At 42.6% G+C, this 17,579-nt stretch overlaps 1 protein-coding gene across 2 annotated transcripts in view; it reads left to right on the top strand.

Annotated features, from left to right (window-relative positions):
* The window catches only part of PDK3 (pyruvate dehydrogenase kinase 3), a 99,782-nt gene that overhangs the window by 17,184 nt on the left and 65,019 nt on the right, over nt 1-17,579 (top strand). Inside the window, exon 2 of one of the 2 annotated variants that reach the window (XM_005281500.5) lies at nt 14,266-14,407. The exons of the other annotated variant lie outside the window; for it this stretch is intronic. Coding sequence (XP_005281557.1) covers nt 14,266-14,407 — 142 coding nt within the window. The remainder of the gene's footprint in view (nt 1-14,265; nt 14,408-17,579) is intronic. 2 annotated transcript variants of the gene reach the window in all.

Genomic DNA, 17,579 nt, shown 5'->3' with positions numbered 1-17,579 from the left:
GCAGGGAGCTCAGGGCAGGGAGTTGGGGTGCGGGATGTGGCAGGGAGTTGGGGTGCAGGAGGGGTGTGGGATGTGGCAGGGGGCTCAGGGCAGGGAGTTGGGGTGCGAGCTCCAGCTTACCTAGAGCGGCTCTGGGGTGGCAGCGGTGCGCACCGGGGCCAGGGCAGGCTCCCTGCCTACCTGCCCTGGCCCCCGGTCCCGCACTGCTCCGTTCCAGGAAGCAGCTGGAACCGTGTCCCTGCAGCCCCTGGGGGAGGCGCTCAGGGTTCCGTGCGTGCGCTGCTCTTGCCACTCCTCTAGGTACCTCCCACGAAGCTCCCGTTGGCTGCGGTTCCCTGTTCCTGGCCAATGGGAGCTGCGGGAGGCAGTGCCTGGAGGGAGGCAATGCAGGAGCCCTCTGCCTCCTTCCCCCTCCCTCCCCCCGGCCCGAAGGGATGTGTGGTGCCAGCTGCTTCAGAGAGCGGGGCGGGGCTCGCAACGCCACAGGGGGCAATCCTGCGGGTAGGCAGAGGGGTGGGGTGGGGCGGGGAGCTTGGCGGGCCACACGCAAGAGCCCCGTGGGCCGTGTGTTTGAGATCCCTGCCTTAGAGGGAATGTAGCTGCCTAGTAATTCCACTTTCTTCCTTCTCCCAGTTAGGAATGTTATGTAGTACTTTTCTTCTGTCCATCACAGTGATTAAGACTCCTTGCTGTAGAATGTTGTTCTATTGGAAAAAGTGCACCTTGTCTTGAACATCTTTACAATAAAGAAGGAAAAATGTGGGTAATACAAGTATGATTTCCCCAGTCCTGTTTTTGATGAGGTTGACCTGTGCATGATTGACTCCCAAAACATCTGCAAAATTCACATATGTATTTTATCATGACAGATTTGTCTAGTAGCAAAAAATGTCGAAGTGCAAACACTAGAACCTAAAAAAACCTCTTGCATTATTGTTTGTGCATTGTAGAGATGTGGTTATCTTGATGCTGTGATGTGAAGGGCTAGTTTAGTGGTTTATCAAACGTTTTCATTTTGTGAGCCGTTTTATGAGAAATGGACAAGCTCCCATCATAACATTTCAGTTCCCAACTACTTGTTTTCCCAAATGTTTCACTCTTTAGACAGCCAGGGAAGAATTCTGCATACCACAATTATATTAATTCTGGATACCACTATTGTCTCTAATTATGGTGAGACGTTTCCATTGCTAAATACACTTCTAAGTTGGTTATAACTTCCTTAGATTACCTTTTGAGCTGAAACTTCATATATTCCCTCAAACCATAAGAGATTTTGTGTGTATGTGCGCCAAGAAGTTTAAAATATCCATTTGGCCACTGAATTATCTGAATAGGAATAAAAATTATTTTCCAGCTGTTTTTATTAATTATCTTTCGTACTTTAACAACTAAGCTTTGTTTCAAACTTTGCATGGGTATATATTCCTGAACGAAGAACATATTCTTTGATTTGAAGAAATTTTGCTCTGAAATAGTTAAGCATGTTTTAAAAACACATGAAGATGTGGTGTTTTGAATGTTTGCAGGTGTGCAGAATGTTCTAAGGGTTGCAAGTGTGGCTTTTTTACCCCTTCCCCTTGACATCTTTATTCTCAACTAGTGCTGGATAAAGGCATAAGACCCATAAGCATGTGCCTGGAGATTGAGTTCCTGGAGTTACTTGATAGCTCAAAATCTGAGCTTCCATTTTTTTTTTAAAGTGTATGCTTTCATGGGATCATAGATTTGCACGAAGGGTTGTCAACAAGGATCCTCCCCACCCCTGAACGCCAGGTTCTAGGCGGTGGTGGTGGTTGGACGTCTCACATATTGAATACCAGTGAAAATGAGGTAGGTTCAGAAGAGGCTAAAATAGGGAAAGAACACGTTAAAAATTACTTAGATAAATTAGATGTCTTCAAGTCACCAGGGCCTGATGAAATGCATCCTAGAATACTCAAGGAGTTAACTGAGGAGATATCTGAGCCATTAATGATTCTTTGAAAAGTCATGGAAGACGGGAGAGATTCCAGAAAACTGGAAAAGGGCAAATACAATGCCAATCTATAAAAAGGGAAATAAGGACAACCCAGGGAATTACAGACCAGTCAGCTTAACTTCTTTACCCGGAAAGATAACGGAGCAAATAATTAAGCAATCAGTTGGCAAATATCTAGAAGATAATAAGTTGATAAGTAACAGTCAGCATGGATTTGTAAAGAACTAATCATGTCAAACCAACCTGATAGCTTTCTTTGACAGGATAACAAGCCTTGTGGATAGGGGGAAGTGGTAGACATGGTAGATCTTGACTTTAGTAAAGCTTTTGATACTGTCTCGCATGACCTTCTCATAAACAAACTAAGGAAATGCAACCTAGATGGAGCTAATATAATATGGGTGCAAAACTGGTTGGAAAACTGTTCCTAGAGAGTAGTTATTAGTGGTTCACAGTTATGCTGGAAGGACATAACGAGTAGGGTGTCACGGGGATCAGTTCTGGGTCCGGTTCTGTTCAATATCTTCATTAATGATGTAGATAATGGTATAGAGCAGTGGTTCTCAAAGCTGGTCCCCTGCTTGTTCAGGGAAAGCCCCTGCTGGGTTGGGCCGGTTTGTTTACCTGCTGCGTCTGCAGGTTCGGCTGATCGCAGCTCCCACTGGCTGTGGTTTGCTGCTCCAGGCCATTGGGGGCTGCGAGAAGCCGTGGCCAGCACATCCCTTGGCCCGTGCCGCTTCCTGCAGTCCCCATTGACCTGGAGCGGCGAACCGTGGCCAGTGGGAGCCGTGATCGGCCGAACCTGCGGACGTGGCAGGTAAACAAGCCAGTCTGGCCCGCCAGGGGCTTTCCCTGAACAAGCGGCCGACCGGCTTTGAGAACCACTGGTATAGAGAGTAGACTTATAAAGTTTGCGGACGATACCAGGCTGGGAGGGGTTGCAAGTACTTTGGAGGATAGGCTTAAAACTCAAAATGATCTGGACAAACTGGAGAAATGGTCTGCAGTAAATGGGATGAAATTCAATAAGGGCAAATGCAAAGTACTCCATTTAGGACGGAACAATCGGTTGCACATATACAAAATGGGAAATGACTGCCTAGGAGGGAGTACTGCAGAATGGGATCTGGGGGTATTAGAGGTTCACAAGCTAAATATGAGTCAACAGCGTAATGCTGTTGCAAAACAAACATTATTCTGGGATGTATTAGCAGGAGTGTTGTAAGCAAGACATGAGAAGTAATTCTTCCTCTCTATTCTGCACTGATTAAGCCTCAACTGGAGTATTGTGTCCAGTTCTGGGCGCCACATTTCAGGAAGGATGTGGACAAATTGGAGGGAGTCCAGAGAAGAGCAACAAAAATGATTAAAGGTCTAGAAAACATGACCTATGAGGGAAGATTGAAAAAATTTGGGTTTGTTTAGTCTGGAAAAGAGAAGACTGGGGGGGGGGGGGGGGGGGGGCATAACAGTTTTCAAGTATGTAAAAGACTGTTAGAAGGAGGAGGGAGAATAATTGTTTTTCTTAACCTCTGAGGATAGGACAAGAAGGAGTGGGCTTAAATTGCAGCAAGGGAAATTTAGGTTGGACATTAGGAAAAAATTCCTAACTGTCAGGGTGATTAAGCACTGGAAGACATTGCCTAGGGAGGTTGTGGAATTTCCATCATTGGAGATATTTAAGAGCAGGTTAGACAAACACCTGTCAGGAATGGTCTAGATCAGTGTGATATAAAATTATTCTACTTAACTGCCAGGGGGCAAATTTGTCACGTACACATGGGAGAAAGAAGGGAAAACATCAGCTATGGGTTGTCTAACTCAGGAAGTTCCTTCGAGAGGAAATGTAGCCAAACTCCAAACCTGGAGACACGGAACTTTCTGTGCCTGCGTCCTGTAGATAACTAACTGCTTGGTTTGCAAAATAAGCAAGGAGGAGGGGGCAAGTAAATGAACAATAAGGGGTCATAAGAGGGACAGATACACGTAGCTTGCTAATTATGTATGGTAATAGCAAATTTTGGCCAGTCATAGAGCGATAAATTATCATAAGCAACTGCATATAAAGCTTTAGTGTAAGTGTTTTTTCTTTGTTCTTGCTGACTTATGAGCTCAAACCCAATTGCAATTGAAATAAATGGATCGCCCCTCCCGGGGCTCCTTGCTTGATTAGCTGTGTCCGTCTCTCCTTATTCCTCAGCTGGAACGGACAGGAATTTCTATGACAAGTGGTTCCCAAACTTGTTCCGCCGCTTGTGCAGGGAAAGCCCCTGGCGGGCCGGGCCGGTTTGTGTACCTGCCACGTCCGCAAGTTCGGCCTATCGCGGTTCCCAGTGGCCACGGTTTGCCCCTCTGGGACAATGGGAGCTGCTGGAAGCGGCGCGGGCTGAGCCACTGCTTCCAGCAGCTCCCTTTGGCCCGGAGCAGCGACCCGCGGCCCCGGGAGCCACGATCGGCCGAACCTGCGGACGTGGCAGGTACACAACCCGGCCCAGGCCGCCAAGGGCTTTCCCTGCACAAGCGGCGGAACAAGTTTGGGAACCACTGGTCTAGATAATACTTAGTCATGCCATGAATGCAGGGGACTGGACTAGATGACCTCTCAAGGTCCCTTCCAGCCCTATGATTCTTTGTTCATTTGAGTGGGGACAATGTTGTCCAATCTCCAAGGGAGTCCCAGTCTGCCCAAAGAGGAATGTTGCTGGTCTCCCAACCAGCTCAGCAAACTGCTCTGGTTTTGCTGGCCTCTGCCAGTGTCACCTTGAAGAGGTTCAGGGCCTTGCTGCTGGGGTGGGATCATGTGGAACATGATTAGGATTTCATATTTCTTTAATCTGTCCCTGTTCTCAACAAACATGGAAGCCTGTTCCAAGCTCTGAACTAAAAAAGCTGGTCCACTTTGCCCACCAAGAATTTTTCTGGATAAAGTACTATTTGGTCTTATTGTTCTTTCTTTCAAATGGAATTAAACAAAACTTTGTTGCTTCATGAAGAGCACTTGGGAGTAATCAGAGAAGATGAATGTATATAATTCGGACATCAGCACATTCCATTTACCTGCAGCTCCAACAATCACTTGAATTTTGTTATGACGCCATAGATTTACTCAGGAAATAATACTCTTGGAGGGTAAAATGTTTCTGTAGACATTGTATGTAAGTAGTATCTTGACCACTTGAGAAAACTGAATCATTAGCTAGTGAAGGGCTAAGTAGATCGGCCATTTGGAAGTAAATTATCCAGGTTCCAGTGAAACTGGTATACACCCAAGTTCTCAGGTTTCTAATTCTGGTTGTGTTTTCTAACTTTCTTCTGAAAGTGTTTTTTAAATAATTTTTAATTACTATTGTAAATGTCATTTTAGCTAGAAGTGAGCAAGCTAAAGTCAGTTCTACGACATAGTCCCATTTCACACAGATGCCAGTGGAGTTGTACCTTTTTACACCAGAACTGAATTTGGCACAGCATGTTTATAGCTATTACATTTTGTAGCTAGCTAGTATTAATCTTTGTTTTGCTTTCAGTTGTGCCTACACACCTAATAAAGTGTATAATCTTATATAAAAATCCAAACTCTTTGTTATAGTATCTTTCAGTGCCTGAGGTTCATTAAACTGGTTGCAGTAGTTCTAGCTTTCCTTCTTGGCTGATGGTTTTAAGAGTCCCTGTTCTTTAGGAAGTTGCTTTCTTTTTAGCAGATTTTCTTCTGATGGTTTCTTTCCAATAGTTTTCTAAAGGAAATGCATTGTGTTTTTTGTTGCCAAGTGTGATGAAGAGAATCCAGAACATAGCCAAAACAAGCTGCCCTGCTTATCTTGTGCATGTATAAAATCTAAATCCCCCCCGCCCCCAATCCCTCTTTCAAATCCCCTCTGTACAGCAAATGTGTTTATCAAGTTGCTCAGTAGAAATTTTGATTGGGACACTATAAGTACCTGGAATGAGGGGACATTTTAAGAACGGAAGTGCTGAATTCACAACACTGTTATCTCACCACTCTACATTCTCTACAGGAGCTGCAACAGTCATGCAAACCATTTACTAATTCCTCAGTAGGGATGTCTGCACAGTGTTTTATTTAGACTCTTAATTAAACATGCAGGGATCTGTAAAAACACATTTAATATGTTGCATTTCTGATGTACAATTTTGAAACCTTTTTTTCTACAGCAGATTCTTGAATATGTTCGGTTGACTACATCTGAAATGGTATTTAAAAATCTTTATAAAACTGGACTAAAAAGCTGCCGAAAGAATGTTCTCCCTCTCAAAAAAATTCATTTTTTTTTAGTGGGCTCTTAAAATTTTTGTCTGGTATACATAAAATCTGGCCTTTTATTAAGAGTTTTGAGGATAACTCACTTGTATTCACTTGCATACCAACTAGTTATGCCCTTATAAAACAGACATAGATTAAAAAGGTTAAAGCTAAAAATAATTTTTAAAAAATAGTTGAAATGTCTAACTGAATAATGTCCTGGCCTCTGACTGGGTCAGAAGACTTAGGACTTCCATACTGAGCTATAGCTGGTGAAGGGAGACACAGACTCTGGGTGGGGAGCAAATGTGGTTTTGTACCACTTACCTGACCTTCAGATTTGGGGCCAAAATGTGCCCAGTGTAAGTTAAAGTAGCCATGGCGGTTCAGTGTTTTTAAAGAGTGAGTAACTTTAAAAGAAAAGTCTTGAACCAACAACTTTAGATGTTACAATTCCATTGTGCTTAATCAATAGACATGTGACTAAAACTTGGGGGGTTCTCAGTACTTAACTATTTATCACCAAAAAAACCCACCACTGAGATGAAAGCGTTATCACCATGGAGAACCAGAATCAGTCATTATGAGAAAGGTGTATGCTTCTTCAGCAGACTGAATTCCACTGAAGAGGAGATTAATTAATACAAATACATTATTCAATACATTGGAATCTGTTGTTCTGTTGAAAAAAGTCAGGTTTCATTTTATTTGTGGTTGTTAAGTTAGAAATAAATATATATATATATATATATATATGTAAATATAATGTAACTCAGCTTATGACTATAAATTCTGTACAAAAATTCTTGCTCATTAAGGAACATGTTTAATAATATTTAAAAGAAGGTACATCCATCACTTAGAGAAAATAAAATCTGGTTAAGAGTTTGGGTAACTCACTTGTATTCACTTGAATACAAACTAGTTAAGCTTCTACAAAATAAACATAGATGAAAAGGTGAAAGCTAAAAATAATTTTAAAAATACAGACAAGAATTAAACATGAAAAGGGAAGAGTTTAAATGTATAAATCTTAAAAAAACAAACAAACAAAAAAGAGTAAAAATAAAAAAATCTAAAAAATGAAAAGGCCAGGGTTAAAATGCCAAACAAGAAATGTGAGGCTAGGATTAATAACCTACAGTTGAGGCAATGGTGGCTAGGTATGGATTTAATACCAAAGTAAGAATTTGGTACAGATCACGGTATTACCTTTTTAATTTATTTTGGTAAAAAGCACTAACAAGCCATGTACCAGCTGTCATAACTCCCTACTTGAATATTTGTGTACTCTTTCCTTCCCTTAGTATCAGATACAGCACTTGTCTGTGCACAAGCACAAGGCTGTGTGGAGCCCATAGCTTTTGAGCTCCTAAACCTGAGGCTTTCTTCCTTTTAGGTCCCATTTCTGCAAACAGTTAAACTCTTTACTCATCTGAGTTAGAGCTGGATGGGAAACGGTTCTTCTGTCCTGCAAAACTTTGAGATTTCAAAAATCTTTTCCATTCTGCATCGGGAGGTTTGGGTGAGGGAGAGAGAGAGAGATTTACCCATCCAATAGCCTTGTGGTCAGGATACTCGCCGGGGATGTGGGAAGCCCAGGTTCAAGTCCGTGCTCCCACATCCCAGGTATGTGCCCTAACCACCACGCTATAGAGTCATTCTCTCTTTTGCCCAATGAATGACCCCTATCCCAGATAGCCAATAACCTGGTCGTTCAGGTGTTCATCTGGGATAAAGTAGAATTGCAGAGCTGGGACTTGAACCTGGGCCGGTTGGCTATTCTAGAGACTCTCTCTCACCAGAATTTCCCTCCTGGATCTCAGTAACTGTTTCTACAAAAGGTTTGTGTTGATGAATTGGTATTGTCCAATGCGAAAACCGGTTTGAAAAATTCCCAACCACTCTGTCAGTAGTTCCACTTTCATTGTGGGAACTACTTAAGTGAATATATTTTTAGGATGCAGCTCTTCTTTTATCCGTAATAGTGACTTTCAGATTCTGTTCTGTTTTTTCTTAAATCACATTTCTACTTATCACACTTCAGCAGAATTTGATATCTTGTAATTTAGCATCTTCTACGCAGGAATTCATGACTCCTCAGAGCTATACGTGCCTTTTAATTTCATATAATTTAACAAGATAACATAAAGCTGTATTTGTGATGTATTACTTGAAGTATGAAAACAGCAGGCTGTTGAGTAGTAATTTATAATAAGAGCTGTGTTTATGGTACCATGTGGTTTACCTTTCTATACCATTGTAATTTGTTCCCCCTTGAAATCTGCCAAGTCTTCAACTCTTTTACAAAATTCAATTAAAAAATGTTAAAAAAAAACACATTTTGGGAAAATATAAAGTATGATCACTGTTGGCCCTCATGTTTAAAATATTTCCTCCCGATGCCTGGCTTTTTCTTCATTGGACATCCCTTTCGTCTATTTATTCCTTTCATGCAAAATCTTAAAAGCATGGTAGTATGTCTTTGTTATATTTTATACATCTATATTATAGTGTAGTGCCTTGGAAGAGGCTGCTTTATAAATGCTTTATAAATTTAGGGTCCGATTCCAATCTCAACCACACCAATGTAATTTCAAAGTTACTCTGTTGGTGCTCATAGAGCACCATATTTACACCAGAATAACTGGTACTAAAATCTGACCTGAAGTATGTGTATTGACTAAACTGTAGTGGTAAAAATAAAACCATAAAAACACTTCATACTTGTAGGAGACAGAACATATGATACTTTTTTAAAGAAAAAATTGATCAGTATAACAAGTTTGAAGAACACTACAATAAGTTCAGAAATTTCATTTTCAAAGGTTGGTTTTAGTTTGAACATGTTAAAAAGGTTGTGAAATTTAATAAATGATGGTTCCTGGGAAGCACCTTGGGCAATCTTGATTATGAAAAGTGTTTTATATCTGCATTAAGAAGTAATTCCCTAAAATAATGGACCATATCCTATCCTCTGCTTCACAGAATTGAAGGTAACAAAATATGCTCTAAATTAGGGGCCAGATCCATGGTGAGGAAAGATTAATGGCTCAGCTGTGTTCTTCCATTGCCCCAGACTTAGGGCAGATCTACACTACAGCCGGGATTGACGCTCTGGGATCGATCCACTGGCAGTCGGTTTAGCGGGTCTAGTGAAGACCCGCCAAATTGACAGCAGATCGCTTTCCAGTCGACCCCTGTACTCTACCCCCGACGAGAAGAGTAAGGTAAGTTGACGGGAGATTTTCTCCCGTCGACCCCCCCCACGGTAACTTGACCTAAAGTACGTTGTTCATGTAGCTGGGGTTGCATAGCATAGATCGACTTACTGCGGTAGTGTAGACATAGCCCAAGTGGGATGTCCTTTTTGCAGCTCTGGATGGGAAAAGGAACTGCTAAAGATCAACCCCTGGACATAGCATGCTTCCTGCATTTGTGTGTGGATTTCAGTCTGGAAAAACATCCACAGTTAGTGCTGGTCAGATGAGCAGTAATTCCTCTTTTCTCTTTCCCTACCTTCCCATTCCTTTTTGAGGATGGCTTTTGATGCATGGCAGCCCAACTGCTGAGACTGTAGGTGGGAGTCAAGGAAACTGCAGAAATCCTGGGATTACATGATAATCGTTCTGTCCCCTTACGGTGACCAGAAATCTATGGGTTGAGGGCCAAATCTGTCATTTCATTGACAAATAAGACTCCTGTCCCTTACCTGAGTTTCCTTCCAATTTTCTTCAGGAATTTTTTGAAGTAGCTACACAAAGAAAACCATTACCAGGTGGATACATGGGGTCCAAAATGCTAAGATTTTTAAAATCTAATAAAGTACATGACAAAATAGGACTCCAATTGTATATCATCAGTAAGGCTATGATTTAATCACGGGTATTTTTTGCAAAAGTCATGGACAGGTCACAGGCAATAACCAAAAAGTCATGGCCCAGTGACCTGTCCATGACTTTGACTAAAAATACCCCTAGCTAAATCTTAGGTGCTGGGGGAGAGGGGCGCTCCGGCGCAATGTGCTCTGGGACCCCAGGGATGCTGCTGCTTGGTGAGGGGAGGGGTGCTCCGGGGCGTCACCGCTGCTACTGGGAGGCGCTCTGGCTCCCCCGTTCACTGCCACCGACGCTGCTGGGGAGGGCGGACCGGCAGCGCTGACTACTGCTACTCCAGGTGGGAGGGTGGCTCGGAGTGCCGTTGCTGCTCCCGGACTGCTGCTCTGGGGCAACGCTCAGGACCAGCTGCTCCGGGGCAACGACCAAGTAGCAGCCGGTGTAGCTGGCCCCGGGGCTGCCCCGGAGTCAGCTGCACCGGTCACTGCAGAAGTCACACAAGTCCCAGAAAGTCATGGAACCTGTGACTTCATGACCGACACGCAGCCTTAATTATCAGTGTATTTTATTGAAAGCAACTATACAGTTTCATAATTAGTTCCTTCGGTGTCTAGCAGTTGCTGACTAATGCAACATTTTCAATATTTACTTATGTGTAACTGAAGGGGCACATCCTGCAAGAAATGCATGTGAGTAAAATAATATTAAGTATTTGCAGGATTGAGCCTTGAAACAATAATTACTGATGCCAATAGAACATAACAGTCCATTGATTGACATGCCTTAAATGAGCACACAAAAAAAGCTTCAAATGCTTGTTTTAAACCTGATTGGGCACTGTCTTACCAATGTACATTATCTGTGAACAGATGTTGAATGCTGTGCTGTTCAACTGATTATAATGGGACTGCCTTAAAGTGTGACCTTGATTGTGCCAGTTGCAATGTGCTTGAGGGGTTTTCAAATTGCAAATCCTAGTTATTATATGCATAGCAATGCTTTTAACCTTTCTTGGGCTGCCTGAACGTATCCTTAATCAGTACCTTGTATTTTTTGTTCATTTTTGAGGCAGTTGTGTTGGTCATAGTCACAAAAGACCCTTTCAATTTCTCTTTTTCCTATAGTGAAATACTTATAGCCCATGACAAGTAAAACACAGGTCTCTGAGCCTACCTAGTCTGTTTGGATATTGCCATAGAATTTTCTACTCCTAGGGAAGGGTGGGAAATCTGAAAATAGGCATAGTCACTGAGTCAAAGACCTAATCACTCAACTAAGCTCTGCAGTGAAGGATAGTGTCCGTAAGCATCACCAATGCTTTCAATTACCTGTGTATATATTTTGACACAGATGTCTCCAATGAATGCTTTTGTTTATTCACACAATGGGAATCTAGTAAAATGATACATTTTAAGATTAAAGTGGAAACTCACAGGAAATTTCAATTTCCTTAGGCCGTGTTTGCACTAGAAAGCTTACAGTGGTACAGCTGTACTGATGCAGCTGGGCTGCTGTAAGATCACTCATGTAGCCTCTCCATGCTGACAGGAGAGAACTCTCCTGTCGGCATAACAAAACTGCCTCCATGAGTGGTAGCTCTCCCGCTGACATAGCACTGTCCACATCCGCGTTTCTGTCCGTGTAACTTATGTCACTCGGGTGGTTTTTTTTTTTTTTTTCCCCACACCCCTGAATGACATAAGTTTTATCAACAAAAGCATAGGCGCTGACTTCCACTGTCCCGGTGGGTGCTTGACCCCGCCCCTGCCCTGCCTCTTCACTAATTTTTTCCCATGAGTGCTCCAGTCCTGGAGCACCCAGAGAGTCCGCGCCTATGGACAAAAGTGGTAGAGTAGACATGGCCTTAGAGCAGTGTTGGGCAACCTGCGGCCTGTGGACCGGACACTGCCTGTCAGGGTAATCTGCTGGTGGCCCGCGAGACGGTTTGTTTACATTGACCGTCCACAGACACGGCTGCCCGCAGCTCCCACTGGCCGTGGTTTGCTGTGCCTGGCCAATGGGAGCTGTGGGAAGCGGAGCGGGCTGCAGGGACATGATGGCCACCGCTTCCCGCAGCTCCCTTTTGGCTGGGAACGGCAAACCGAGGCCACTGGGAGCTATGGGCGGCTGTGCCTGCAGATGGTCAATGTAAACAAACCATCTCGCAGCCCGTCAGCAGATTACCCTGATGGGCCGACGGACCGCAGGTTGCCCACCACTGTCTTTTTTTTTCTCCCCTTAAATACTTGAGCCCTGTTGTCCTCTTCTTACTCTTTTATAATTGACTAGATGAACAGAAATGACAGCTAGAAAGAACATGTTAGCTCACTCCCCTTTCCAACCTCTTTAGAAGTTAACAGGCTTGTTGACTATGCCTCCTCTTTGGATGGCGGCTGAATATTCTTGGAAAAGCCCTCTCAGAAGCCAAGTTGCCATATACTGGTATGACAGTCTGGCTGTTCACAACTGCCATTGTAGGTATGGGGGAAAGGATGCACAGAATGCTGCCATTCAGAAATAATTTGCTCATAGGTTTCTCCAGCTATGGCACAAAGATTTTGTAGACCAGTAGCTACAGAGTCAACTTTTTTGGTGGACCAGGGCCTAATTTTATTTTGCTTTCCCTATTTAGTAATGCTATTAGAATGCAAAAGGCAGTTTTTATAGCAATGTTAACTAACTTTGACTTTGGAAGCACAGAATATAAATAGTTTCCAAAGCAATGTCTTGAAATATGACAGTTTTAAAAATTCACCTTAGAAATGAAGAGAGATTAGGGTGACCAGATGTCCCGATTTTATAGGAACAGTCCTGTTGTGTGAAGAAATACTTCCTTTTTGTTTGTTTTTAAACCTGCTGCCTATTAATTTCATTTGGTGATCCCTAGTTCTTGTGTTATGAGGAGTAAATAGCACGTCCTTATTTACTTTCTCCACACCAGTCATGATTTTACAGATCTCAATCATATCCCCCTTTAGTCGTCTCTTTTCCAAGCTGAAAAGTCCAAGTCTTATTAATCTCTGTTCATACGAAGCCGTTCCATACCCCTAATCATTTTTGTTGCCCTTTTCTGAACTTTTTCCAATTCCAATATATCTTTTTTGAGATGCGGTGACCACATCTACACGCAGTATTCAAGATGTGGGCGTACCATGGATTTATATAGAGACAATATAATATTTTCTGTCTTATTATCTATCCCTTTCTTAATGATTCCCAGCATTCTGTTTGCATTTTTGACTGCCGCTGCACATTGCGTGGATGTTTTCAGAGAACTATCTACAATGACTCCCAAGATCTCTTTCTTGAATGATAACAGCTAATTTAGACCCCATCATTTTATATGTATAGCTGGGATTATGTTTTCCAATGTGCATTACTTTGAATTTATCAACACCGAGTTTCTTCTGCCATTTTGTTGCCCAGTCACCCAGTTTTGAAAGACCCTTTTGTAGCTCTTCGCAGTCTGCCTGGGACTTAACTATCTTGAGTAGTTTTGTTTACAGAGTCTCCACAATTCCAAATGTGGGATTATAACTCTTGATGAAGTAGTAATAGTGCTGAAAAGAGTTAGTAGGTATTTTATCTTGCATAGGCAAGTTTATTTAATACTAATTTTAAAAGTGAATCTAAGTAATCCTTGTATCAAAAATGATTCTACAATATTAGTAGCTTTTCTAGAACAGAAGTGCTAGTATTGTAGAAAAGAGCATTGTAGAAGTACAATTATTATGGAATTGCTTCTACAACAAAAGCAATAGGAAAAAAGCCTCCCGATATTGGAGAAAATTACTGTAAATTATTTTTCTTTTGTAGTAAGTTTTTTTTCTGTCATGTGAGTGTGGCTGGGGTAGAGGTTTTGAGCACTAGAGACAAACAACGATTGGGTAGAGCTTGGAAGAATGAATTGGGAACAGAATCTTTTAAGGCAGGTGCAACCTGAAGATATGAAATGAAGGAAAGGGGTTTGAAAGAGGTACTGACAGATGGACATGGGGAAGGAGCTAGAGAGGTAAAGATAAATGTGGTGTCCTGACGAGTGAGAAGGGAACTGGACGGATCAAAGGGGGACCAGACTTAAGGGTACTTTAGTTGGTCTTTGTTTTCTAACAGCAACATTTATTTCATTATAGAGCTGCAAATTCTAAACCATAGTCTATTGCAATAGAATTCTTTATTTTTTCTAACAGGACGTGATAATGCATGTGAGAAAACATCATATATGTTCCTACGGAAAGAACTTCCTGTGCGGCTAGCTAATACCATGAGAGAAGTCAATTTGCTGCCTGATAACTTGCTAAACAGGCCTTCAGTTGGGCTAGTTCAGAGTTGGTAAGTATGGAGAATGAGAGAGAAATTAAGAAATCAGTATATTTCTGCTACTGTAAATGTATTTAAAAGTTTTATAGGTGAAAATGAATCTTATTATCCAGTTCTCTAATTTGAATAATTTATTTTATAACATTTTTTCCCCGTTGAACTATTATACGTATACAAATGAGGCTTCATTTTCTGCTGTCTGATACTAAACAAATACTCTGATACAATTTTCAGAGGTAGAATGGGGACTCCATAAATTGGTTTTTTGAGTAGGAGCCCAGAAATTCTGTGCATGAGTGATTTCAGTGAAAGATTTTAGAGTTCTAAATCAGAAGCTGCTTCATTTTTAAAGGGAAGACTAAACATCATCCTAATTTAATTGTAGCTGTCATGGATTCTCTCATCAGAAGAAATAAGTCCCTGCACATTTAAAATGTTTCTTCTTTCTCCAGCTATCCCCTCATCAAAACATTTGAAAACTGATTTAAGCTTTTCTTGCTCTCATAGCTTGTGTTTTTAAAACTTTAATTCAGTTGGTCCCTTGGACTGCAAAACTCTGTAGTTTGTCCAGTTGGCCTGAGACAAACTATTCATCCTATCTTCTCAGCTGATTTGTATTAGTGTTAATACCAAATTCTGGCATCTACTCAGTGACATTTATCTCTACTTTACTTGTAAATTGAGCAAAGGTCTGTAAATTTCTTCCTTGGTTACATTCATAGGGCTCTGAACAAGTTCTGCCACAAGGCACAGCTCTTCATGCTGTTCATGTTTGAGAAGAATTAATCCACAAAATTTATGTAAAAATACCTTTGCATACTCTGCGGAATTTCTCTAGGCATCGATTACCCCTGGTGTGGAATCGTTCCTGGTCGCTGAACTGGTCTCCGGCTCCCCAGTACCACTCCTCGGGCAGGCACTATGGCATCTATGGCTCTGCCCTGGTCACCAGAAGGGCCATGGTCCAAGCCTGAAGGGGAATTCAGCCCCTCACCTATAAAAGGCAAATCGCCACCGGCCCACGAGACCAGCGTGGCTCCTGTGGCAGCGGTGTGGAGGTAGGGGCAATGGCCTGTTCAGTGGCAGTACTGGAACCCATGGGATGTACCTGTTGTACCAGTTCCGTACTCCCACTGTTCCTCCCAGGCCGCATCGGATAAGCTGCCCGCGGCACAGCCAGCACCAAAGTCAGAGCAACACATCTTGAAGAACAACAGTCTTTTATTGTCAGCATATTAATGAATCACCAATGTCTTCAAGATGACGCAGAGGTCTAACTGATTGCTAAACTCACAGATGGAGTTTTTGTAATGGTTCAGGAAATGACATTTGAAGTCCATGATTAGAGGAATGTATTACGTTTATTTGTTATTGTAATGGGTTCATTTTAGGAAGATTAAATTCTTGACCTTCTGTTTAATAACACGATGTGTGAAATAATAGATCAGAAAGAAAGCTGTTTTTTGAGAAAATAGATATACATGTGGTTTGGACTTGTAACAGATAAGATTTGATGGTGAGAAATCACAACAGATATTTTCAGTGTTGTATTTCCATGTAGTATAAATGTTGACTCTAAAGAGTTGTTAAAAGATATTGATTTTTGTATTTCCTCAAATGATGTTTCTGTTATGTTTCTCTCTCAAATGTTTTGTTTTGGCTATCAGATGTTATTTAAAAAGAAAAATATTTACTTGTATAAGGCCAAATTTACTAACTCATTAATGTCAGAAGAATAAATCTTTTTTTTTTTTTCTCCTGGCTGAAATTCAAGCATCTTAACAGGTCACTTAAAAAATTTATTGATGAAGAATCTTGGACAAAATTTATTATACCTGAAATTAATCAACTTTTAAATGTCATATTTTAAATATTGTCTAATACTTTCAAATCATCATAAATCCATCAACCTGTGAATTTTTCACAAGTGTAACCGTGCCTTTGTAGGACACAACTGAGAATACCAAATTCAGGACAAACTGCTGAGAAATAAGGCAGATATACCCCAAAACTGGAGGTTATCTCCCATAAGATATACCAAACGAGCAAGAAAAGTAAACTTCCATTTGACCACACTGGGGTATGTCTTCACTAGCATCGTTAAAGCGCTGCCGTAGCAGTGCTTTAACGTGGCTGTGTAGTTGCGGCATTTGTATTGTTAAAGTGCAGCTCGTGGAGTGTGGGGAGCCCAAGGTTTCTGCCCTGCGGTGGGGTGGTGGAGCTAGGGGCTTCTGCTAGAGACAACAGGTGCCTGCTGGAGGGAGGGGAAGGCACAATTTAAAGATTATCCCCCTCCCCTCCAACAGCTTGAGCCATGCCCTGTCAGGATACCCCCGGTCTTACCCTCACTGACCCCTCCCTGCAGTTCCCGGATGTTAGCTCCATGTGGAGAGCCAGTGGCAAACAGCTGGGAGCTGCAGGGAGGAGCCACTGCTTTAGCTCCATAAGGAGAGGTAGCAGCAAAAGCAGTGGCTCTTCCTGCAGCTCCCAGCTGTTTGCCGCTGCCTCTCCCCTTGGCCGCAGCTCCCAGTTTGCCAGCTCCAGCAGCTGCCATGCAGGGAGGAGGGGACCCAGCAGCACCTTGTGACCGAGTGGGGCAATCAAACCCTGGCAAAACTCTCAGAAGGTACATGACCCCAGGTGTGTGTCCTTCCCCCCCATGTCGCCTCTGTCTTCCTCCCAGCAGGGAGGGAGGTCTCAGGGCTTCAGCACTGTAGGGCATGCCTTCTGGGGCTCGGTGCTTCAGCAGGAACGGGGCTGAAGCCCTGAGTCCAGGCAGGCACTTCTCACAGGGCTGAAGCCCCAAGCACTGGCAGGTGCCTCCTGTGAGCCTGAAATCCCAAGACCCCATCCGTGCAGGGCTGAAGCTCTGAGTCCCGGCAGGCGCCTCCTGCAGAGCTGAAGTTCCGAGATCCCTTTCCACGCAGGGCTGAAGCCCAGAGCCTGTCAGGTGCCTCCTGTGGGACTGAAACCCCAAGCCCTGGCATGCCTGCCCCAGCTCTCAAATTTCTGCAGATTGTCATATGCGATTTGGAGGGTCAGTAAGTTTGGCCACCCCTGGTATAAAGAGCCATCCTGCTTATTCTTCAGTTCTTTCTTACCATTAGTGATCAGTGGCCAGAGAATTTCAGTGCTTTACAGTCAAAAAACATTCCTCTGTGAACAATATTTTTTATAGTTAACT

This window comes from Chrysemys picta, chromosome 1 (genome assembly GCF_011386835.1).
Source record: "Chrysemys picta bellii isolate R12L10 chromosome 1, ASM1138683v2, whole genome shotgun sequence".
In the NCBI taxonomy this organism is placed as follows: domain Eukaryota; kingdom Metazoa; phylum Chordata; order Testudines; family Emydidae; genus Chrysemys; species Chrysemys picta.
This window is presented reverse-complemented; position numbering and strand designations above follow the sequence as displayed.